The sequence below is a fragment of the Rhodotorula toruloides genome (assembly GCF_000320785.1).
Source record: "Rhodotorula toruloides NP11 unplaced genomic scaffold Scaffold3, whole genome shotgun sequence".
Lineage (NCBI taxonomy): Eukaryota > Fungi > Basidiomycota > Microbotryomycetes > Sporidiobolales > Sporidiobolaceae > Rhodotorula > Rhodotorula toruloides.
Window position 1 is genome coordinate 313,953 of NW_015622963.1, and position 22,645 is coordinate 336,597.

The 22,645-nt window shown below is 61.7% G+C and overlaps 12 protein-coding genes across 12 annotated transcripts; 8 read left to right on the top strand and 4 right to left on the bottom strand.

Moving 5' to 3' along the window:
• Positions 1-1,279: 1,279 nt before the first annotated feature.
• RHTO_04688 (uncharacterized protein) lies at positions 1,280-3,001 on the bottom strand (the record flags this gene model as incomplete). Its single annotated transcript, XM_016418352.1, has 1 exon — positions 1,280-3,001. One exon carries the CDS (start codon positions 2,999-3,001, stop codon positions 1,280-1,282), a length of 1,722 nt encoding a protein of 573 aa, XP_016275628.1.
• Positions 3,002-3,443: 442 nt separating this feature from the next.
• Positions 3,444-3,978, top strand: RHTO_04689 (small nuclear ribonucleoprotein G; the record flags this gene model as incomplete). The annotated part of the gene is made up of 3 exons (XM_016418353.1): positions 3,444-3,476; positions 3,708-3,851; positions 3,925-3,978. The coding sequence occupies 3 exons, from the start codon at positions 3,444-3,446 to the stop codon at positions 3,976-3,978; spliced, it is 231 nt and encodes a 76-aa protein (XP_016275629.1).
• Positions 3,979-4,256: 278 nt separating this feature from the next.
• On the bottom strand, positions 4,257-5,675 carry RHTO_04690 (dihydroorotase; the record flags this gene model as incomplete). The annotated part of the gene is made up of 4 exons (XM_016418354.1): positions 4,257-4,820; positions 4,883-5,002; positions 5,062-5,376; positions 5,442-5,675. 4 exons carry the CDS (start codon positions 5,673-5,675, stop codon positions 4,257-4,259), a joined length of 1,233 nt encoding a protein of 410 aa, XP_016275630.1.
• A 145-nt stretch (positions 5,676-5,820) lies between these two features.
• On the top strand, positions 5,821-9,824 carry RHTO_04691 (Importin 11; the record flags this gene model as incomplete). Its single annotated transcript, XM_016418355.1, has 18 exons — positions 5,821-6,065; positions 6,134-6,242; positions 6,301-6,362; positions 6,421-6,796; positions 6,848-7,109; positions 7,163-7,407; positions 7,461-7,551; positions 7,610-7,754; positions 7,811-8,135; positions 8,196-8,306; positions 8,359-8,433; positions 8,491-8,688; positions 8,748-8,930; positions 8,996-9,023; positions 9,081-9,214; positions 9,273-9,430; positions 9,494-9,578; positions 9,639-9,824. 18 exons carry the CDS (start codon positions 5,821-5,823, stop codon positions 9,822-9,824), a joined length of 3,018 nt encoding a protein of 1,005 aa, XP_016275631.1.
• A 144-nt stretch (positions 9,825-9,968) lies between these two features.
• RHTO_04692 (uncharacterized protein) lies at positions 9,969-10,382 on the bottom strand (the record flags this gene model as incomplete). The annotated part of the gene is made up of 1 exon (XM_016418356.1): positions 9,969-10,382. The coding sequence occupies one exon, from the start codon at positions 10,380-10,382 to the stop codon at positions 9,969-9,971; it is 414 nt and encodes a 137-aa protein (XP_016275632.1).
• Positions 10,383-11,081: 699 nt separating this feature from the next.
• On the top strand, positions 11,082-11,495 carry RHTO_04693 (Pkr1p; the record flags this gene model as incomplete). Its single annotated transcript, XM_016418357.1, has 2 exons — positions 11,082-11,299; positions 11,366-11,495. The coding sequence occupies 2 exons, from the start codon at positions 11,082-11,084 to the stop codon at positions 11,493-11,495; spliced, it is 348 nt and encodes a 115-aa protein (XP_016275633.1).
• A 485-nt stretch (positions 11,496-11,980) lies between these two features.
• Positions 11,981-12,520, top strand: RHTO_04694 (uncharacterized protein; the record flags this gene model as incomplete). Its single annotated transcript, XM_016418358.1, has 1 exon — positions 11,981-12,520. One exon carries the CDS (start codon positions 11,981-11,983, stop codon positions 12,518-12,520), a length of 540 nt encoding a protein of 179 aa, XP_016275634.1.
• Positions 12,521-12,647: 127 nt separating this feature from the next.
• RHTO_04695 (DNA replication complex GINS protein PSF3) lies at positions 12,648-13,631 on the bottom strand (the record flags this gene model as incomplete). The annotated part of the gene is made up of 6 exons (XM_016418359.1): positions 12,648-12,718; positions 12,830-12,984; positions 13,103-13,246; positions 13,302-13,360; positions 13,456-13,524; positions 13,587-13,631. The coding sequence occupies 6 exons, from the start codon at positions 13,629-13,631 to the stop codon at positions 12,648-12,650; spliced, it is 543 nt and encodes a 180-aa protein (XP_016275635.1).
• Positions 13,632-13,839: 208 nt separating this feature from the next.
• Positions 13,840-16,718, top strand: RHTO_04696 (Extracellular metalloproteinase 4; the record flags this gene model as incomplete). The annotated part of the gene is made up of 5 exons (XM_016418360.1): positions 13,840-15,600; positions 15,680-15,983; positions 16,039-16,104; positions 16,161-16,429; positions 16,494-16,718. The coding sequence occupies 5 exons, from the start codon at positions 13,840-13,842 to the stop codon at positions 16,716-16,718; spliced, it is 2,625 nt and encodes an 874-aa protein (XP_016275636.1).
• Positions 16,719-17,163: 445 nt separating this feature from the next.
• On the top strand, positions 17,164-18,563 carry RHTO_04697 (uncharacterized protein; the record flags this gene model as incomplete). Its single annotated transcript, XM_016418361.1, has 7 exons — positions 17,164-17,201; positions 17,316-17,384; positions 17,452-17,649; positions 17,708-17,954; positions 18,017-18,063; positions 18,119-18,258; positions 18,313-18,563. 7 exons carry the CDS (start codon positions 17,164-17,166, stop codon positions 18,561-18,563), a joined length of 990 nt encoding a protein of 329 aa, XP_016275637.1.
• A 658-nt stretch (positions 18,564-19,221) lies between these two features.
• Positions 19,222-20,500, top strand: RHTO_04698 (uncharacterized protein; the record flags this gene model as incomplete). The annotated part of the gene is made up of 6 exons (XM_016418362.1): positions 19,222-19,280; positions 19,349-19,552; positions 19,612-19,852; positions 19,905-19,951; positions 20,008-20,147; positions 20,205-20,500. The coding sequence occupies 6 exons, from the start codon at positions 19,222-19,224 to the stop codon at positions 20,498-20,500; spliced, it is 987 nt and encodes a 328-aa protein (XP_016275638.1).
• A 345-nt stretch (positions 20,501-20,845) lies between these two features.
• Positions 20,846-22,186, top strand: RHTO_04699 (uncharacterized protein; the record flags this gene model as incomplete). Its single annotated transcript, XM_016418363.1, has 7 exons — positions 20,846-21,062; positions 21,119-21,239; positions 21,294-21,390; positions 21,444-21,523; positions 21,580-21,660; positions 21,718-21,770; positions 21,843-22,186. The coding sequence occupies 7 exons, from the start codon at positions 20,846-20,848 to the stop codon at positions 22,184-22,186; spliced, it is 993 nt and encodes a 330-aa protein (XP_016275639.1).
• Positions 22,187-22,645: the final 459 nt, after the last annotated feature.

The window sequence follows — 22,645 nt, forward strand, 5'->3', positions numbered from 1 at the left end:
ACGAGGTGAGGGTTGGTGGTAGCTCGCTCGCGTGCTGGCTAGGCTGGGTCGAGCTGGCGTATGTTGAAGCTGTCGTTCAGGGCCTGTCAGTGCAGCACACAGCAAGGTGCCCGTCAGCGAAGTTCGACGAGGTCAATGATCTCAGAGAGGAGTCTCGCGACGAACCCTGCGTGCACGACGAGATGCGGGTCCCGTTCAGGCGGGTTGCTGGTCGACAGTCGTGCTCGTCGTAGCGGTCAAGCACGTCCTCGCTTCTGCAGAGCGTGCAGCGCGTAAGTGGTCAATCTCCGAGTCTTGCAACTCACCAAGTTGTCTCGCTCATGCTCTCATTCTTTCGCTGCAAGTGGTTTTCTTGTGCCATACAGAGGTTTGCTGTCCACACTGAACCCTCGCTGAAGCCTCTGCGCAGAGAGACAGTCGACTGTCACTTCGCCCGCTCTTTCGCCGCACGTTCACATGCTGCGACAGCGGAGCGGTGGTGCGCAGCCCGTAGCGGTTCGTCCTCTGCCTCACGCACGTCTTGACACATCACAGGCGTTCTGGTCACCTCCGCCGTCAAAAGAGACGGGTCGCGAGGAGGACAAGGGTGTTTCTGGAGTCGCCGGCTTAGCGCAAGAGCTTGTTCACCTCGCTTGTCGCCCTTGCCCTGATGCGCGTTCGTCAAAGGGCGACGCCCGGGACCCTTCAAGCGGACGTCGGCTGTCCCCACGCCGTCGGCAGAACGGTGAACTCGCTTCCTCACCTGCGAGCGACGGTCTGCTTGTCCCCGCTTGGAACGCAGCATTGTTCGACGGTGCCCGCCGTCAATGCAAAGTCTCAACGACGACGTCAAACTAGACTCGCGCCCCGCAAGAGGCGCCGACGAAGCGTGAGAGCGTCGAAACCCTCTGCGAACCTCCTGTGGTTCTCAGCTCCGGCGACGTCCATCGTCGCTCGTCTGGATGCTTGGCTCTCCCTTGTCGCCCTTGGACTGCTCGGTTGCCGTGTAACCCTTAGAATTGCCGCCAAGCGTCGGCAGGACAGAAGGGCGAACCGTAACGGGCGAAGTGAAGCAAGGTTTCGCCTTGGGGCGACGCTCTCCAGCAGCTAAGTTAGTGCGCACTGCGAGTGCCGCTGACTTGAATAACTAGCTGAAATGCCCGGAATAGATATGTGTACGGCAGCTACAACAGAGAGATCATACAAGAACGGGAGAGGGAGAACCTCGAAGAGAGTCCAACGACGAGAGAGAGAGAGCGGTCCTAGACGTCCTCAATCGCGCAACGCACCGACACATGACTTAAGCCCACTTGCTAGCCTGTGCACCAGCACCTGCACCCGCCCCGCCCGCCTTTCCCCCTCCTGCAGCTCCTCCCGCTCCTCCCTTGTTCCTCGCCTTCCCTCCCCTCGACCGACGACCCTTACTCGCCGCCTCCGTCGCAGGACTGACAGGCGCAGCCACCGGCGTCGGAGGCGAGCCGGCAGCTGGACTGATCCCGCTGAATGCGCGCGAGAAGAGCGCGGAGCCTGGTCCGCCGGGCGTGCGAGGCTTGCGGTCGCGCCAGGACCCTTCCTCGGTCTGTGCTGCGTGTGGAGCCAACGCCATGGGGGTAGTGGGCGTCGAGGCTGATGCAGCGAGGTGAGGAGGCGTCGCGAGCGCTGCCGCTCGAGCCGAGGCGAAAAGGCGAGCAGGCGGCTTCGCTGGCGGACCGCGAGGGGTGCGAGGAGTACCTTTCGTCGGCGAAGGAGGGGCAGTGAAGCGATTGACGGGCGGAAGAGGGGCAGGCGAAGGCTGAGGCGGGCTCTTCTGCGAGCGGCCGGTCGAGCGGCGTCGAGCGCCCAGAGGCGGCATCGACGGAGGCAGCGACGTTGACGGTATAGCTGGGGCAGAGGGCGTCGAGACGTCGTACGTCGCCGGCGTCGTCTCGATGCCCCAGTCGTCGAGACCGGGCAACTCGTCGTCGTCGTCGTCCGCCCAGTCGATGTGGTGGCTCTGCGACGCCGACGAGCTGCTCGTGGAGGAGATGGATGGACGACGTTGAGGTGAGGCGGAGAAGGACGGGTCTGCCTGGTCCGGTGGATCCGCTTGAGAGTCGCTCTCAGCGACGGGAGGAGGAGCGGTCGTATCGACGGAGGGCGATCGAGCGAGCGCCGTTGGCTTGTCCGCTACTGACGCAATTGGTCCCTGCACAGACGGCACCACAGGCTTCTGCTCCTGCTCTTGCTTGCTCTTCGAACCTGAATGCAGCTCTTTCTCCGCGAGCGATGCAAATTCGTCCGGCTCGTCGTCCCCGGCGCGCGCCCACTTTGACCTGCCACCCAGGACCTTCTTTTTCGGCGCTTCAGGCTGAGCTGACTGAACGGAAGCAGGCGGAGGCGGATAAGGATTGGCGGGAGCAGCGGCTGGCGATTCGTGCTGCGTCTCCGGCTGCGACGGCGTAAGATGGCTGATGATGGTTGGTGCCGGCGATTGAGAGAAGTTAGACTGTATAGTCGGCGACTTGGCCGGCGATGAGGACGGATTCGTCGTGCGGAGTTGCGAGAGCATCGCTTCGATCTGGTCGAGTGCGGGTGACGAGGCTGTGGGCGTCTTGCCAGTCGAAGATGACAAGTTGTTACCGTTTGGTGAGATGCCAGATGCTTGCGCCCTGTTCCCGAACGAAAGAGGCGAACGCGCTAACGGCGGAGACGAAGGCGGCGACGCGGCCCATCGAGAGCTGCGGGTGCTTCGGTTCGCCGGGATAGGCTGCGCCTTGCTCAGCACGTCCGCGGGGAGTGCAGGTATATGCGGCGGAGCATGAGGCGAGCGAGAGAAGCCTGCGCCTTTTCGAGGAGAGACGGACGATTTGGGCGGGGTGCCGGCAAGGAAGGACGGAGCTGGAGGCGACGCGAGGTAGGTCGGTCGATGAGTGGGAGACTTGGCGATAGGCTGGGCGGGAGAAGGGCTGCTAAAGTCGCCTGGGAGGGGGACCGCGGGGGAGAGGCGAGAAAGGAGTGACGGGGCAGAGTCGGCGGACGGCATGGCAGGGTGGGCTCGGATGGGTGATGGAGTGTAGTCGTTGGGAAGGAGTACTCGGTAATAGGACGAATGCTGGCCTTGGATCAAGGCGGCTCAGGCTGAAATTGACGGACGACGGGAAGGGGCACGGCGAGGAGGCTTCGGGTCAGTCCGCCTCATTCAGACAGAAGCAGAGAGAGAACGCACTCGGCCGGACCGAAGTTCCGCAAGCCTGTGCTGCAGGTTGATGTCGATACGGGAGCGGGGACGGAGGAGACTCGAACTGGACACGGCGCGCTGTGCGGTGCGTCCAGCGGTGTGCGGGCAGTCCCTAGCAATGCAACAAGAGCATGACAGCGCCTAAGTCAGCGATTAGCGGCGAGTGAGGTTGACAGCGGAGGTCGACCTGGTCCCGCTCGTCCGACCCGAGGTCAACCTCATCCAGCACTCACCACACACGCCCAGCATGTCCAAGGTCCAGGCGCCCGAACTCAAGAAGGTGCGTGCTGACCTGCTACTTTTGGCGCCGGCTGTCTGCGCGGGCAGGTCGTGTTGCGGACGCCCCCTTCCTCACGAGCAGATGAGATGAGGGAAGTGGCTGGGTACGGAGTGCGGCGGGTTGGCGTGGGACCGCGAGTATACGTGGCCTTACAAGGCTGCGTGGGCCGAGCAGCGCGTCTTCCAGCGGCCCAGACGGTGCTGACACTCCCGCTGTCCTCCTCGCGACCAGTACATGGACAAGCTCCTCTTCGTCAACCTGCAGGGGAACCGCAAGATCTCGGGCTACCTCCGCGGCTTCGACATCTTCCTCAACCTGGTGCTGGATGAAGCGCGTGAGGAGGGCAGTGCAGACAAGGTCGAGTGCGGAACCGTCGTAAGTACCCTGTCCTCTCGCTTCCTTTCAAGCGATTGGGAATGCCAGAGCTGACGAGAAGACTGTTCGATAGGTCGTCCGAGGAAACAGCATCTCATCGATGGAGCTCATGGCATCACGAGCATAGGCCGACTTCGATACCCTCCTTCCCCTTGTCGACATCTCGCATCTCTGTCCCTTCTACTGCCGCAAAACGGCAGCTGTAACACCAACTTTCGACGACAAGCGGAGAGCCGAGAGTGGCTTCGGGACGCAGGAAAGCGGCTACCGACGCTTCGTCTGGCTTTGCTGGTATCCTGAAGCTCGCTCGAAAAACTGCTGGACGTCTTCGGGCACTCGAGTGCTTGATGTACAACACCTACTGCATTACTGCTGCCCCAGCTAACACGAGGTCACCAGCTAGACTCACGCGACAATTTCCCAGCCGATCTTGTCGCCCGCCATGAATGGGATGATGTACTCGTCCTCGCCCTTGTCCGTCTGGTACTTGAATGCCTTCTCCACCTTCTTGCCCTCAACCCGCTTGATCGTGACCTCCTCGCCATCCTCCGCCGGGAACCCGTAAAAGTCGCGTCCGAACTTCGAGCAGAACCCTTGCATGCGCTCGAGGGGAATATCGGACCGCTCGAAGATCTCGGCCGTGAGGGGGATGAGGTTGCTGGAGGTGTAGATGCCAGCGGCGCAAGGGGAAGGAAGGGTGATCTCTTCCTCGGTCGAGCCGTCGGCGCCCTTGACCTGCGCGACTTGCAGCGCGGGGAGCTTGGACGAGGAAGGATGAGGAGCCGAGTCGGAGCCGAGGAAGAAGTTCGGGTTGCCTTCACGGACGACGGCGCGGAGGGCGTTGCGGTCCGAGGGGAACTTGGCGAGCGGCTTGCAGAAGCCGAGCGAAGTCGAGCATGCGCCGTCTATAGTCAGAGCGAGGTGGTGAGGGGTGATGGTCGCAACGACATTGCTTGGCAGCGATTTGACCTGAAACGAAGGCACGTGAGTGGGCGTCTCAAGGCGTCTTTCGCTGACGACGCAGGACTTACGCATTCAACTGCAGCAGCCGTCGTGCAGTGCTCGAGCACAATACGGAGCTTGGGGAACTTGCGGTTGATTTCCCGCAGGTGAGGGAGGAAGCGTTCCTCTGCATTGAGGACGCAAGTGCCCTACGGGAAGTTCAGCGTCAGCCTCAGCAAGGAACGCAACGCAAGACAGTTCGACTCACGTCGCCGTCGACATCGCTCGGCACCTCGCCATGCAAGTTGAGCACCATATCCTGCTTCTCCATCTCGGCAAAGACCTCGTCATAGACGGCGTATCCCTCCATTCCGACGCCTCCTTCCGAGTTAGTCGTCACTCCTCGCGGGTAGCTCTTGACACCGACGATGCCGCCTGCCTTTGCCTGGCGAATGTGCTCGGGTGTGAGCTGGTTGGTGAGGTAGAGGGATGGGAGGATGTGAAGGTTTGGCGCGACAGCCTGGAGCTCCTTGACGTAAGCGAAGGTGTGCTCGGGGACAGTGAGAGGAGGGATCAGGTTGGGCTGTACGTCCAAAGAAGCGACTGTCAGCTCGTGAGAATTGCCGCGGAACAGTCGAGCAGGCGCACCATGACGAAGGCCATCTTGATTCCGCCCTGCTCGACGTGAGGCGTGACGAGCTTCATCATATTGCCCTGTCGCAGGTGCACATGGGCGTCGAACGGCGAGGGGATCGTGATAGAGGCGGACATGGCGGTGGAAGCGATGAAACGGGGAGAAGTGGAAGAGAGCGGGTGGGCCAAGGTTGTGGCGGCTGAGCGGGTGATTGCAAGTCTGCTGAAGCCAGAAAAGCGCCCTAGCATGCGACTTGCGCTGTAGCAAGCGATGTGGACGAGGTCGAGGGGAACTTCGCGAACGTCGCAACTGTTGGATCTCCACCTGCACCCGCTCTCGCTCGCTTGATCTGCTTCAAAAGCTCGTAGACAGTCTCACGAGCTCTGCTACACGATGGCCCACCCGCCACAGTCGAGCGACGAGGTCTTTCAGGCGCTCGCACACGCTCTCTCGCCGGATCCGACGCACCGCCAGCACTCGCTCGACCTCCTGCAGCGATGGGCGACCATGCCAGGCTACTACTCGTTTCTGGTCGGCGTCTTCGCGCAGCGGGAAGGCGTTCCGCGCGAGATACGGTTGCAGGCTGCGGTGCAGTTCAAGAACGGCCTCGACAAGTACTGGCGGAGGGGTGCTCCAAAGTACGCTCATTCGAGTCCAGAGTATTGCTCGAGTGGTTCAAGATGCGCGGAGGGCGCCCGGTGCGAAGGGGTGTTCACGCTGACCTCTCTTCTCCTCAATCCAGCGGTATCTCGGCGGAAGAGAAGGAGTCGATCCGGCCACGGCTACTTGAGATGGTCGATGAGCGAGATCACGTCGTGAGTGCGCCTATGCTCGCTGCGCAGGACGGGACTGAAACCGTCTCCTCGTCCACAGCTCGCGGTAGCCGTCGCTTCGTCCATAGCCAAGGTCGCAGGCTATGATTACGACCAAGACTGGCGAGCCTCTCATCGTACGAGGTCCTGCGAAGACGTATTGACGGCGTACTGCTCACAGGAAGGTCCTCCCGCACGCCTTGCTCTCTTCCCTTCAAACCGGCCTCTCCCATCCTGATCCTGCGACCGGCCGGCTCGTCCTCGCACGCACGCTCCTCTTTCTCCACGCCGTCATCAAAGCACTTTCGGCCAAGCGCATGCCGCGCGGACGCGCAAACATAATGCGACTCGCCGAGCTGCTCTTCTCTCCGCTTCGACAATTGCACGAGCAAGTCCTGCAGCAAGCGGTGCAGCGATTGCAAGCGGAGGGCTTGGCGGCGTCTGAGAGTGACGTAGGAGTACCGGAGGAGATCGAGAGCGCCATGCTTGCGTTCAAAACGCTGCAGTACCTGCTCCTCTACGGATGCACCGACTCGCACGTGGCCGCGGAAGCACGAGTTCGTTCGCTTCTCGCTCGCCTTTCCTCTCGACTGACGTCTCGTTTGCAGGACTTCTTCACGTCCAGCCTTTCGACCTTCTCGTCTCTCCTCACCCTTCGCCTCACGCGCCTCCAGTCATCCCAAACCGTCTCCGCTTCTCCTCGCCTCACCTTCCTCACGCGGCACGTCGTCAAGTTTGGCAAAATGCACCGAACGCTCTTGAGAGACTTTCCGGGCCGTTTCACCGACATGGGTGCCTCGGAACGGATCCTCGAGCTGTACTACCAGATTGTGCTTGGCGCGGTCGCCGATGTGCGGAATAACGTCTCAGGTGCGCTCTCACTTAAGAACGTCGCATGCTTCGCGTTAACACTGGGGACACAGACGATGTTACGGCGCTCTACCCAACTCGCCTGGTCGTCCAGGCTCTCCTCCTCGTCAAGTCGCTCCTCGGCGACTGGGACGGCCGAGCTCCCCTTGACCCCCCAGAAGGATTCGTCGAGCAATTCACCGATCTTCTCGTCAAGCAGCTGCTCCCGCTGCGGCAGGATGACTTGGAGAAGTGGCAGGAAGACCCGGAGGAGTGGATGAATGAGGAGGAGATGGAGCGGTGGGAGTTCGACCTGCGGGTACGTACAAAGCATGTGACTGAATGAGCTGGTACTGACACATTGAGCCGCAGCCGTGCGCGGAGAACGTGCTGAAGGCGCTGGCGAGTGTGCAGCGCGAGAAGGTCGGCCCAATCCTTGTCCAGCTGCTGCAAAGCGTCGCCAGTGAGTCCTGCGCCGCTGGTGATAACCGAGCTTCGACATCAACGAATCACTTCCACAGACCCACAGACGATGGACGAGCTGCTGCTGAAGGAGGCCGTCTACACCGCAGTCGGGCGGAGTCCGAGCGAGCTCGAACCGTACATCCCGTTCGAAGACTGGCTGCGGAATACACTCGCAGCGGAGTGCGCTGGCACCGACCTGACGTGAGCTGATCGCATTAACCCCCGCCAACTTCCCATGTTGACAGTCTCGCTCACAGCTACCGAATCATTCGCCGCCGAGTCGCCTGGCTGCTCGGGCAATGGGTCGGCGAAGACATCGCTGGCTCGTCTCGACCACAGATCTACAGCCTCCTTGTTCACCTGCTCGGCCGCAACGATTCGACCGACACCGCCATCCGCCTCACTGCCGCCCGCAGTCTCGCCAAGTGCGACACCTGGGACTTTGACCGTACCGTCTTTGTCCCGCTGCTGCCGAAGGCGATTGAGGAGATTGTCCAGCTGCTGAGCGAGGTCTCCTTGACTGACTCAAAGATGCGCTTGAATGAGACTCTCGGCGTGGTCATCGACCGAGTCGGTCCAGAGGTGCGCTGCCTTCTGCTTCGTCGGCAGCCAAGTAGAGCGCTGATCATTAGGCGCCCGCAGATCGCTCCTTACGCGGAGCAGCTCGCCGTCATCTTGACGCAGCTTTGGCAGGCCGCCGACGAGAACCACTTCCAGGCTTCCGTCCTGGTCACGTTTACCAAGTTGGCCGAGGTGCGGCCCTCGCTTGCAGCCATGCAGCCACGCGCTGATCTGCCGCTCGCAGGCGCTTGACGCAGGATCGCAGGTGTTGCAGTCGCAAGCTTGCCCAATCATCCGTCACAGTGTTGACCCTTCCCAAGTGCGCATGGCGCTCACTTGACAAGACTCGCCTCGGTGCTGACGCCGACTTGCGCAGCCCGCACACGTCTACCTCAACGAAGACGGTCTCGAGCTCTGGCAAATCCTCCTTCGCCGGTCCTCGTCACTTTCCGCCGATATGCTCGGCCTCCTCCCCATCCTCGTCGCGCTTCTCGGTACCGGCATGGACATCCTGCCACGATGCCTGCTCATTCTCGAGTCCTATCTCCTCCTTGACGCCACGGCGGTCCTGTCGGTGCGTCGCCTTCATCCGCTTTGCGCCTTTTCCCGAGCTGATGCCGCTGCCTCTTTCAGCTCTGCGCGAACGAAGTCTTCACCGCCGTGCAAGATCTTCTCGACGGACTCAAGCTCGAAGCCGTCAAGGTCATCCTACACGCCCTCAACACGGTTTTCCAGCTTGCTCCGCCTGCCATGTGGGCGGGTCCGCTCGATGCGTCAGGCTGCTTCGCTGCGTTCGTCAAGGCTATTTCGGCGAACGTGCGTGGAAGCACCGTTCTTGCTCCCGCTTCGATCGCTCACCACGTACCTCGTAATGCTCGCAGGATCACTCCGCCTTGATCGTGTCAAAGTGTTGGTCCAGCTTCCCGGTCGTCGTGGCTTCGCCTTGCTGACGCCTTGTATCCGCAGACCTCTGCTCCATCTCGCGCATCATCCTCGCCAGCCCCGAAACCTTCCACACCCTCGTCGCGGCATCCGCCTCTCGCCTTAGCGCCACTCCCGACCAAATCGTCGAGCTCGTCATGACGCAGTTCATTGAGCGGGTGAGAAAAGTGCCGGCAGATCTGTCGAAGCGCCGTAGCTGACTGGCTTTGCTCGCAGCTCGACAATCTGTCGCAGGGCGCGCAGCGCAAGCTTGTCGCCCTCGCTCTCGCGCACCTCGTCGCGACGACCAATCCGGTCATTCTTGGACGCATGGCCGACCTCGTCTCGCTATGGTCGAGCGTGCTCGCACAGACGGAAGAGTCGGAGAGCGGGGAGTGGGTTGTCCTTGCTCAGCCATCCTGCTCACAGCTTGACTGACGCCTCTGTGCCTGTTACAGCGCCGATTTGTATCACTACGAGGACTACCAGAGCGACGTGGAGCAGGACTGGACGGAGACGCTCGAGACAAAGCGGCGGCAGGAGGTGCGCAAGTCCGCTGACTCCCCCATACGCGCTGCGCTGACGCTCCGCTCACCTGCGCAGATGCAACGGCGGGACCCAATCCGAGCGAGCAACCTGAAGATGGTGATTCGGCAGAAGTTAGGCGAGGCGCAGGCTTTGAGCGGCGGCGAGGAGGCGTTCCGGCAACAGTGGCTCGACTCGTCCAAGGTCGACCCGCTGCTCATTGAGGATCTTGTAAACCGGCTCGAGGGAAGGTTGGCGGGTTGAGCGGGAGACGGTCGAAGCAGAACTCGGATAGACTACTCGCAATCGCACTCGCAACTTCGCACGCAGCGATTCGCAAATGAGCGAGCGACGAAATGGTGAATATTGACAACAACAGCTTCTTGACAAACGGCGATAAAGCACCCCTCAGAAACCAAGACGAGCCAACTCTTCGCCCATCCGTCGGTCCTGCTCCAACAACTCCTGCCTCTGCCTCGCCAATTCGTCCTGCTTCCTCGCGGCCTCGACGACCTCTCCAACCTCTAGGCAGACGAGATCTTCCTCTTGTCCCGCGGCGACGTAGTAAGGGGGAGGAGGCGACGACGGTTCTGCCGTTTGAGCGATAAAGGTGTTCCCGCAAGTGTCGTCGATGTGGCAGAGGAGGTTGGCGGCCTTCTCGAGGCGTCGCGGCGTGGAGACGGATTTCGCCTTAGGGTTGGCAGAGTTCGACGTCGTGCGGGAGCGGCGGAAGAGCGAGAGCAGGGTTCGGATGGGCTGCGCCTGGTCGGCGGGGTGCGCGAGGTGAAGCGGGCCGAGAGGAGAGGAGATGGGAGAGGCCATGCTGGCGAGCTTGGAGTGCTTTGGGGTGGCTTGGGAGGCTGAGGGTTGAGGGGAGTTCGAGTAGAGTGGTGAAGAGAGCGAGAGAGAGCAGGAGCGCGCCCTTTTGAGCGGGTAGCAGGCATCGCCGTCAGCTCTTCGTCGACTGCTGGATGAGCGTATGGAAGGATGAGCGGGTGAAGGGGGCCTGAGCGGACGCAGCGGGCGAGAGGGGTCTCGAGGCTCGAGGTCGACGAGAGCGGGAAAGGCGAGCAAAAGGCGAGGACATGTCGAGCGCTACGAAGGACGCTGTCCGATTCAGCCTCGGAGCGAGCATCGCGCAAGTCGTAAAGCCAGATGGAGCCGAGGACAGACGACTTGGAGGACGAGAGAAGCGAATTCAAGACGCTCCCAAGCTTAAGTCCCGGCCTACATAAGGTGGCCACGGTTTTTGTACATCAGTCTGTCTACGCTGACGGTCCGTTAAGCCCTCACGCTGCCTCCGTCTCTCTGGCGACACCTGAGGTGATGAGAATCGAGGATGCGAGAGCGTCGGCTGGGGCGCAGCCCAAGCGATGCCAGTGCCTCCGTCAGAGCTTTGGTACTGTCTAGCGAGCGCCGCAGAGCCCTTCAGCGCGAGAGCGAGCCTGCAAGTGAGCCGTTGTCGACGAACCCTCCCTCTCGCTCGACCACGACGCTGCAACTCCGCTGACTGCCGCCAGGATGGCTCAGACTGCTCGCAACGACCGTCCAGGCATCTTCGCCGACCTCGTCAACTCGATCTTCACGCCTGGCACGAACTCTGGCCTCGTCGCCGCGATGAACTACTCGTTCTACGCCCTCTTTGCGACGCTCTTCGGGATGCTGGTCTTGACAAGGGGCAATGGGCACGTCTTGGCGATGCTGGGATTGAGCGTGGCGCTGTGGGCGAGCATACGGTGGTGCGTTTCGGGTCCTCCTCTCGACCATCCTCGCTTGTTCTTCTGCTCACGCCGTCTCTCCCGCAGGTTCCTCATCGCTATTGCAGACGCAGAAGAGCAACAACGACGGGAGCGAGTAGAGGAGGAGCGAGAAGAGGTGTCGAAGGGCGGCGGACCTGCGGAAGTTGCTGGAGGCGACGGCAAGAAGGACCGGTAGGGTGAGCTGTTGCGACTGTCCTCTCTGGAATCGTAATACTTACATGCTGACCTCGCTCGCTTCTCGCAGGCAGCGGCAAAGTTCGAGTATACCCCCTCGCAACTCGATACCCTCACTTGCCTCGTTCTCCTCTCCCTCTCCGCCCGCTCGACTGCCTTTCGCGCCCTGTCACCCAGGACCGATCCCGCTGTCCCGCAAGCTCGTCGACGTCGCTATTCTCGACCGTCGTCGCCCGCCCATCTCGCTCTGTCCCCGTCCGACGTTCAGGCCTCCTCCTCGCCTTCGCATCCGCCTCTGCACCGCCTCATTTCGCTTCCGCCTCCTCCTCCTCACAACCGACGACGAGAAGTCGATGCCGACACGATGAGCGCGTACAGAGATTCGCGCTCGCCTTTCTCGCTTCCTTCTCCTCCTTCATCTCCACTCAAGTACCTTCTCGCCCTCCTGAGCCTCCTCGCGCCTACCTCGAACCCTTCACGAGCAAGATGTTCACCACCCCCAGCGCGTTCACCTCCCCCCTCGGGCCTCTGCACTTCGCCGAGCCTTCCTCTTCAACCACCCTCGCATCCCTCTTCTCCCGCGACTCCACTTCTTCCTCCTCATCGAAGCGCCTCTCTCGCCCTACAAAGCGGAGCAAGCCCTCCCCCTCTCCCTCTGCCACTTCCTCAAAGGCAGCAATCAGCATCTCCGGACCGGTCCTCATCTCGTCGTCGAACCCGCTCGTCGCCCCCACCGACTCGTCGTCCTTCGAACCCACCCTCCGCGCACCTTCACCACCGTACGGCTACGCACCAAGGACCTCGTCCCCGCCCCCGCCTTACGAAACCCTCCCTCCTCCTCTCTCTTCATCCTCCACGTCCTCCGAGGAGGCCTTTTGCGGAATGGTCGACCACCCGCTCCTCCCCTCCAGCCTTCTCGAATCCCGTTTCGCCTCATGGGATACCGAGCGCCGCGCCCGCAAGACGGAGGAGGTGAAGCGGTGGGATGGGAGGGTTGGCGGGGAGATGAGGAGGTTGGGGTTGTAGACTGCTCCCTGTGGCTCTCAAGGGGGAAGGGAAGAAGGGAGAAGAGACTGGGTTGCAAGTGGTGTTACAACGAACAAAGATGCGATGCGAGAGATAGAGAATGCCGAGAGAGAGGATGGGAGAACGGCTACCGCTTCTTCGCCTTGGTGTCGAACCAGGTCTTCATCTGCTTTGCGGAGGTCTCGCCGACTGTGAACACTGCGAGAGAGGCGATAATGTCAGTCACGCGCCCGCCTCTCGGCAACTCGCTCCAGATCGCTCGAAAGCAATCCCTCTCGAGCAGATCCAGCAAAAGAGCGCCCAACTCACACTCCTTCTCCCACAGATCCAGTCCCTGCGCAAACTCATACGCCGCGCCCTCTCCACCATGATCCGCGAGCGAATGCTGGCTCTGGTCCATGATCTGGACGAGACGAGTCTTGAAGGAGTGGTCGAGGATGGTGGAGAGGGTCGGGTCTTCGATGCTGTGTGCGCGTCGATGGCGTCAATGGAGTGTCAGTGAATTTGTGGAGAGTCTCGCCGGGCGAAATGACGCGAGAGTAGAACAGCAAGGGAGGGTAAGGGAGGATCCGCGAAACTCACAGACTCAGCAACCGCATTCCGCCGGCATAGAACGCGCCTCCTCCTCCTCCCAGATTCCGCAAGTGCACAGACCCGGGCGAAGCAGACAAGGCGTTGCGGACCATGGGCGAGTACGCTCGAGGGAGGGTGAGGTCGATGGTGTCTCTGTGGGCGAATACTCGGTCAGCGGGCGTCGCGAGTGAAGGGCGAAGGGACGCACTGCTCTGATAGCTTGCTCGCGAGCCAGAACGGCAGCTCGAGCGAGGTCCCTGCCCGCAACTGATGTCGCGTCCAAGTCGCACAACAAGGCGTTCCCCGTCGTCAACGCGCGACCGTTCGAGTGAGTGTGCGGACTGAGGGAGAGCTACACGCACGTCCTTGTCTGTGCCGCCTTCGAGGTGTCCTGCGTTGGGGATGTCGAGGAGCACCTTGGACGGGAGTTTCTGCGCGTGCACTCGACGACGGTGAGTTCGCGTGTTGGATGGGTTTTGTGGGAGTGACTGACTGTTGCGTCGTCGAGAAAGTCTGTCACCGAGTACCACGAGGACATGGTTGCGGAGTGAGAGGGATACAAGCGGAGTTGTAAGGCGGGCATTAGCTGAGTGTATGCTTTGAAGGGTTAGAAGTTCATTAGGGGGAATTTGTATTCAGCCCGTCCTTATCTCAGCCGAGTGGGGCGTGGTCGGTCGCGTGCGAGGCCTCCTCTCTCTCTCGCCATCTCCTCACTCGCTCACTCGCAGCTGGATACAGACTGTTCTATGACTCTACGCACTCGCACGCATCGCACTACTCGCTCGCACAGACTCGCGGCAACCGCATCGCTCGCTTCCCTCGTCTCGCTCGGCTCGTCGCTCGTCGTCCCCCCATCGGCAGACGCCCTCGCTCGCGCCTCGCTCGCCTCGCTCTCGGGCGCATCAGGCGAGTCGAGCATCCGCAAGTCGATCAACTTTGGACCGACCGTCCACGCGCGCACGCACGATGACGAGGTCTACCCTTCGCCCGCGCTGAGCGTCTGGAACGCCAACCACTTCGCCGCCAAGCACCCCATCGCCGCGCACTGCTCGTCGGACGTGCAAGAGTCCCCCGTCGACCTCGGCAGGTGCATCGGGACCGAACTCGCAAAGAGCTTCGTCGCCCACCTCCACCCCGACGCCGATTTCCGCCTCGACAGCGCCCTCCTCTCGAAGCACTCGGGCGTCGTCCACGCCCACTTTACCCAGGTCGTCGACGGCATCCCCGTCGCCAACGGGAACCTCAACGTCAACGTCGACCTCTCGACCGGCAAGGTCCTCTCGTACGGCGACTCGTCGCTCGCCGCCTCGCACGCCGACAAGCCCGCCGTCGCTCGCTCGGGCGGACGCAAGTTTGACTGGAAGCAGCGCGTCAAGTCGTGGGCGTCGGACGTCGTAGACCGCGTCGACTCGGGCGCGAACCAGGTCGTCTTTGGCGGTGCGGCTCCCAGTCACGAGACCGGCTCGCGCCTCCTGTCGCATGCCGACGCTGCCGACCCGCGCGAGGGGCTCTTGACCTTCCTCGCGATCCAGTCGTCGACGGTTCAGCTCGCGCAGGCGCTCGAGTCGACCCCTCGCCCGCAGCTCGTCGACGCCATGACGATCCGGCAGCAAGTCGGCGGCGACTCGGCGCACGATCTCGAGATCGACACGCACCTCGCAGGCGTTGAGGAGCCCGTCAAGGCGACCATGTGCTACGTCCACGATGGCGAGGACGTCCGCCTCGCGTGGAAGTACGAGCTCAAGACCCAGGACAACATGTACGAGGCGTACATGTCGAGCGACAAGTCGGTCGCTGCGGGCGACGAGGAGCCGCTGCTCGTCGTCGACTGGGTGCGCGACTTCAAGTTGACTGGCGGCGAACTCGGCATCGAGGCGGCCGGCCTCGTCGGCTCGCGCGCGTTCCTCCGTGACGACGCCGTCGTCAACGCCGCGGCAGTCAAGACCGCGTCCCACCCCACCGCGTCGACGACGGACGAGAAGCTCGTCGCCAAGATGCGCAAGGTCCAGCCGGCGTACAAGGTCTTCCCCTGGGGCGTCAACGCTCCGGACGAGGGCAAGCGTTCGCTCCTCACCGGTACGCTCGTCGAGATGGACTCTGAGGCGTCGCCCGTCGGCTGGCATACCGTCCCCGCCGGCAAGGACTACTCGTCGCACTCGAAGGACACGTTCTACTTCGAGACGCGCGGGAACAACGTTCTGGCGCAGGACAACCCCTCGGGCGGGAACTCGATGGACGGCTTCCGCGCCAACGGCGGCGAAGACATGTCGTTCAAGTTTCCGATCCACATGACCAAGCCTGGCACGCCGCTCGACCCGACTTCGTACATCAACGCCTCGGTCACCGAGCTCTTCTACACTTCGAACGAGATCCACGACCTCTACTACCGCTACGGGTTCGACGAGGAGAGCGGAAACTTCCAGGAGGAGAACTTTGGGCGTGGTGGGCGCGGAGGAGACGCCGTGCAGGCCAACGCCCAGGACGGCAGTGGCTACAACAACGCCAACGTGCGTCTACTACCTTCATTGACCGCGACCACTGAACCCTTAGACTCGTGCTGACCTTCTCGTCACCTGGCTCCCGCAGTTCGCAACCCCGCCCGACGGCCAGCGCCCTCGCATGCGCATGTACGTCTGGAATGCCCAGCAGCCGTACCGCGACGGCGACTTCGAAGCCGGCATCGTCATCCACGAGTACTCGCACGGCCTCTCGACGCGCCTCACCGGTGGGCCTGCCAACTCTGGCTGCCTTGGTTGGGGAGAGGCAGGCGGAATGGGAGAAGGCTGGGGAGATTTCCTTGCGACCATGATCAGGTTGCACGACACGAACGTTACCGACTACTCGATGGGCGAGTGGGCGAGTAACCGCGCCAAGGGTATCCGCTACTACCGTGAGTCTGCCCTCGTCGTCTCCACAAAGATGTACTGAGCAATCGCGTCGTACAGGCTACTCGCGCAACATGACCGAGAACCCTTCGACGTACAACTTCCTCTCCCGCCCTGGCTACTGGGGTGCGTCCACTTTCTCCGCCTGACTCGCTTACACGGTTGATAAGGTACGTTCGCAGGCGTCCACGCCATCGGTGAAGTCTGGGCCGAGATGCTCTTCGAGCTCGCCGAGAACCTCATCGACAAGCACGGCTTCCACCCGACCCTCTTCCCGCCCGCCGTCAATGGCACCGACTCGACCGGCTTCTACTCGGAGCGCCACCTCGTCCAGAGCGGCAAGAAGGTCCCTGCGCATGGCAACACGCTCGCGGTCCAGCTCGTCATCGACGGCATGAAGATCCAGCCGTGCAGGCCGACCTTCCAGAACGCTCGCGACGCCATCATCACGGTGCGTTCGCCTTTGCGAGACTTTTCTTCCGAGCGACGACACTGACGTTACGCACCGTGCACAGGCCGACAAGGCGCTCACGGGCGGCGAGAACGAGTGCATCATCTGGCAGTCGTTTGCCAAGCGCGGTCTCGGACCTGACGCGACGCTCGTCGGCTCGACGCCGTGGGGCGGCGGAGTGCGCAAGGAGGACTACGACGTCCCGAAGCGCTGCGTCGAGAAGAAGGACCCGAAGGGCGGCAAGGGCAAGAAGGACCGCAAGGACCGCCAGAAGCCTGCGCTCTTCTAGAGCTAGACGCCTTCCCCTCGAGACCGTCTACAGTTCCTATCGCCTCTCTATCTCTCCGTGTACAGTACTTGCGCTCTCGTCATGACCTCTCTGTACAGTCTCTCGCCCTCGCTTGTCGTTCCACTTTCCCGCGATACACCTTGTCCCCGATACACAGCAGAACGCCCCTTGTCGCTTTTCCTATCTCGTTGACCTTGTTACACTTCTGCAATGCCTCAGTCCTTGACCTTCGACCTCGTTGTTGACGTTCGCGCGACTTCAACGAGCGTCGCGCCGCCCACGGCGAAGTTCCCTCGACCGCGACACTCTCCCGCTCACGCACGCGCTCGTGCAGCTTGTCCTTGCTCTCGCGCTGCTTCTCGAATTGCTCTGACCTTGCTGTGACCGGCGCACACGACCTGGTGAGCTTGCGCGTGTGTGGGAGGATGTCGAGCGACTCGAAGCGATGAAGTCGAGGGACGGGTGGAGCGCGCTGGGCGATGCGTGAGCAGTGCGAGGGAGTGTTAGTGGGCTGTTCAATGCCGCTCGAATGGCCCACACCCTTGCAGGATACGCCGAGGACGAGCACTCACCCTCTCCCCACTCTCCCTCCCGCAGAACCTCCCCCATGGCATCTCTCCCTCCTGCTGGCGCAGGACTCGGGCCAGACGAGCCTCTCACCAAGCTGTACGTCTCCGGCCCGCCTCGCAGCGGAAACGAGCTGAGTTGACCTTCGCTTTCCTCGCTCGAGCAGGTCCGACCCTCTCAAGGTCTGGTCCGCGAGCGTCCTGATCGACGATAAGCCTGTCGAGGTGTACAAGGTCGTCCATGAGGGCAAGCAGTCGACGTGCTACATCGAGGCGGTCGAGGGCAAGGAATTTAAGGTCGAGATCAAGAAGGGAACGTTCACTGCGACCGACTACGCTGCCTACCTGCAGCTGGACGGCACCGAGTGCGTGCGAGTCGCTTCATTACGCTCCTCTTCGCCACTGAACGCGGTCACCCTGCAGGGCTGGCGCTTTCTCCATCGAGCGTTCAAATACTCGTCCCGCAGCTTTCACCGGCAAGCGCGTCTCGGCCACCTCCATCCGCCCCTACAGCTTCGCAAAGATCGCTCTGACGGACGACGCGGACATTGCAACGAAAGACGAGGCGGTCATCAAGAACCTCGGGACCATCTCAATCGAGATCTACCGCACGTCGATTCTCGGCATCTCAGCTGGCAACCGCGAGTATAAGGACAACGCAAAGCAGCATGTACACTTGCCCTTGATCCAAGCCATTCGTCGTGCGCTGACTCCCTTGGCGGCGCCACCCAGGTCGTCGACGAACGCAGCAAGAAGGCCAAGATGAGCCATTCGACCAGGTGCGCCGCTTTTGCTCTCTCTCACCGCCAGCTTACCTGACCGTCTCTCCCGCAGCTACGGGGAAGCAAAATACCAGCCCGAGAGCGGCGCCCGCGACAGGATTGCATGGATTGATCCGTGGAAGTCACCCTGCCACACCCTCGCTTTCCGTTACCGCAGTCGCACGCTCCTTGAGCTCGAAGACATCGTCAAGCGTGAGTCGTACCGCCTGGCACTTCACCGCTGCCCCGCTGAAACCTCGTTCGTAGCTATCGTCCATGCCACCCCGCCGCCGAACCTACTCGAGCCGGCATCTTCTCCTGCCGCCGGACCTTCGTCAAGGAAGCGAAAGACGGACGTCATCACCATCTCCGATGACGAAGACGACGATGCGGTTGAGCGTGGCAAGCAGAACAAGGGCGGCGTCAAGACGGAGAAGAAGCCGAAGGTCAGGGACGAGCCGCTGCGCATGGCTGTCAAGAAGGAGAACGGCCAGACCGTCATCGACCTGCTCGACTAGCTTCGACGTGAAGGAGGAAGAGGGAGGAGCCGCTTGATTCGCATCTCGTCAACTCTGGTGCGTCACCTCTCTTGCGCTGCGTGTGCACACTTGCTGACATCGAGCTTCGCAGTGCATATACCGTAGTTCGCTTGCTGTCGTGTTCGTTGTACCATTCTTGCCGTCCTCATGCCGCATCTTTCGCAAAGCATCCTGTCGTCGTCCATCCCGGTCCCGCTTTGCAGCACCCGTTCTGAGTTCTCATCCTGTACGAGTGTGCTGCTGCCTCCGTTCTGCCCTCCCACTCACTCGTATTGGGTCGAATGTTGACCTTGGCGTCGCGCCGCGCGAAGCGAACTTGGACTTCTCCCGCCTCTCTCACGCTCAAGACTAGCTGCTGCTGCCTGTGCTTGCTCGCTGCGTGCTTCAGCAGTCTCTGATTTCGCCCGGCGCGCTGCGCCTAGCACCCAGGTGCGTTGGTCGTCCCGTTCTTGCCCAAGTCGAGCGATGAAGCGAAGAGGTTCAGACCAGGAGGGCGAACGGGCGATGGGGCTTGCGACGGGTACTGGAGGATGCGTACAGCTCGCTAGTGCATGCACGCGCCGCACGGACAGCTTGAAAGGCCAGGCGGGCGCACGCTCACTCCCCTCTTGCTCCGTCGGCTCACAGGATCGCGACTATGGCTCCCCTCGCGCCACCCGGCGCCGGTCTCGGTCCCGCAGAACCTCTCACCAAGCTGTGCGTCGCTCAAAGCCTGCTGACGCGACTAACGAGTCAAGCTGACCTCGACTGCTCCTCCGAAACAGGACGGATCCCCTCAACCGCTGGTCGGCGTGGGTCACGATCGACGACAAGCCTGTCGAGGTGTACAAGGTTGCGCACGAGGGCAAGAAGTCGACTTGCTACATCGAGGCGGTCGAGGGCGAGGAGTTCCAGCTCGTCTTTGCCGCCCACAACAAGGCTGGCGACGGTACCCAGGCACGAGTTTGTCCGGAAGTCGACGGCATGGCGTGCGTCCCCATGCTGTTGCTCACAGCTTTGACGCTGTAGGTGACACTTCCTGGCACAGTATGAACGGGGTGGTGTTCCGCACGGAGACACCGTGGACGTGGGAGGGCAAACGCGTCTCAGACCAGGCCGTTCGCCCTTTCACCTTCGCCAAGACAAGCTTAACGGACGACTCGAACCTTGCCACGACCAGCGAGGCTGTCATCAAGAAACTCGGCACGATCTGCTTCCCGGTCCTGCGCTGCTTGAACATCCGAGACTCAACGGCTCCAAACGTCTATAAGGATGACGCGAAGCAACACGTACGTTAATAGTCTTTGCTCGCCTAGTCCCACTAAATCCTTGTCCCGGCAGACCATTGACGAGCGCTCGAAGAAGGCTGCCATCTCGCACCAGGCTGGGTGAGCCCGACGACCGCCAAACCCTCCGATTCGCTTGCTGACGCGTACACGACTAGATTTGGCGCCGTCCGGAGCGCGGCTATCTCAGGCAACCCGGTGCATGTCACCTACGTCGACAAGGAGGACTCTCCCTTCTACGTGCTCGAGTTCAAGTACCGCAGCAGGGCGTTGCTTGAGCTCGAAGACATCGTCGAGCGTGCGTCCTGCGACATCGTGGGCAGCGACTGTCGGCAAGCTGACGGTGTCCTCGCAGCTCTCCCTCGCACGTCGCCCTCCCCTGCACCCGCGTCACCTGCTCGTTCGCCCAAAGCCGCGCTCAAGTCGCCAGATATCAAAGGCAAGAAGCGCAAGACCGACGTTATCACCCTCTCGGACGACGACGACGACGAAACGGACCTTCGCGCCAAGGTCGCTCGTCTCGAGGCGGAGAACGCCAAGCTCAAGAGCGGCGGCGTCAAGGCGGAGAAGAAGCCGAAGGTCAAGGATGAGCCGCTGCGCATGAACATCAAGAAGGAGAACGGCCAGATGGTCATCCACCTGCTCGACTGAAGCGCGATGGGAGGAAGGGGGCGCGCTTGTTCCGCATTGTTTGGGTTTCTGTGCGTGATCTAGTCTCTCCATCGTATCTTGTACGCTGACTTTGCGACCCACAGCGCATGTACCGTACCTCGCTTGCAGTTTTTGTTCGTTGTAACGTTATTTCGTCGCATGCATCGTCTCGCATAATCCAACGCGCCAACTTCCGTCAATCGCATACCTGCTCTCGCTGCGTCTGCTCTTGACACCGAGGTACACTCGACGGAAGGATGCCCGTCGCCGCCCGCCAGCAGTCCGCGGAACATCCGGACGCCACTTGCTCCCTCTCTCCCTCCTCCTCTTCACTGCTTTTCAACGATGGTTACGACGATCAAGCTCAAGCAGCCTCGCCGCGCTTCCCAGTCACGGCGACCACCGACCGTCTCGCCGGACACCTCTTCCGACGAGAGCGACTTGTCCGGTGACCATGAACCCTCTCTTCCGCCTATTGCCCCACCTGAAGACCCGGTCGACCCGCTGCGACGGATGAACACGGTGCTCGAGTTTGCAGGAGCAGGCGCGCTGTGCATCGGCTGTGCGTCCCGCCTCTCTTCCTAGGCTCTCGAGTTCGCTAATCTGCCTTCTCGACAGCCGCTCTTGTCATCTCCCTCTATGTCACAGGACCGCCACGACCAAAGGATTACGCATCAAGCAGTACGGCGGTCTTGCTCATGCTCATGATCAACGGTTGCGCGGCGTGCATCCCGAGCTGGTCAGTCGCTATCTCTGCCTTCGCAGCCGGCGCGACTGACATCTCCTCCTGCAGGGCTGCCGCGCTACTGATACTGTTCGGGAAGAAGCCAGCCAAGGACGAACCGCCGCCGCACCCAAAGTTGCTTCGCTCAGCCGCACTCGCTTCTCTCGTACGCTGCCCGTTCTTGCCGACCGCAAATGCGGCTGACCGAGTCGTCAGCAGTTCCTCGCCGTGCTGCAGTGCGTAGCGGGTATCATCCTCTACGTGCTACTCGAGCGGCAGGACTCCTTCGTCGATTTCTGGTGCGCTTGTCGTTCGTTCGTCTAATCTCCTTCCGCTTACCGAAACTGTTCCGCAGCATGAAGAATCTACCAACGACCACACCGGAGGACTGTATGTCACGGTGGAGTCGGAACTGGGTTGTCGTGCTCGCCGTCAGGTTTGTCCAGCCCGCCTGCTTTCAGCATCAATGTTGGCCTCACTGATTGCTGTTCAGCCTTGTGCTCGTCTTTCACATCGCGTTGGGCTTCCCCGTCTACCGCTACACCCGTGCGTGCAGCCCAAAGAACCAAAAGTATTCCTGACGACCTTCCTAACCGTCCGTTTGTTCCGCCGCAACAGGCGGCAGCGAGTACGGCAAGCAATTCGACGATAGCGGCAGCCTACTTGAGCTCGCCTCGCCAACAACCAAGAGCCGGCACAGCAGGCGACGCTCGTCTCTGTCGCTCTTCGACAGCGACTCGGACAGTTCGCTCGAGCGGCATATGCACGAGGAGGCTAAGCGGCGCGGGTCGATGAGGTCCCGTGGTCGAGTCGGGAGTATGACGGGGCGAGGCAGGCGGAAAGGTCGAAGGATGAGCTTCGAAGAGGACTCTTCGACGAACGGAGGCTCTTCGGACGACGGCCAGGTCGAGGAGGTTCGCTCAATTCGGCCGGGCGGGAGTCGCCGGCAGCACAGAATGTAAGAGCAGACTTGCGTGCGTCTCGGACGACTTACTGGCTGTCCAAGGAGAAGAAAGGGAAGAGAATTCGAAGTTGTCCGGGTGAGAGACGGCCTCCCTTGCCTCCGTACGACCAGCGTAAGCTTTGCCCTGCTTGCTACGACAGCTCAGACTACGCTGGACGTCTCAGCCCGCCAGGAGAGGCCCTCAAGAGTCGAGCCAGACGCGTTCGTCGTTGGTCGCGACTCGAGCGCGTCGTCGAAACTCCTCTTCCTCCAACTTCACTCGCTCGCGGCTTGACTGCACTGGCTGCAGCGCACAGACACTCGGACTGACACGCTTTGGGGACCTTGACTTGTCCCACTCTCGCTCGTTCAGTCTGCCTCGTCTACCGACAGACGCGCTCGACAAGGTACGCCTCCCGCCCGTGCGCCGACTCGTGCGCGTGGTTCAGGCTGACAGCGCTCTTCGTACGCCTACAGG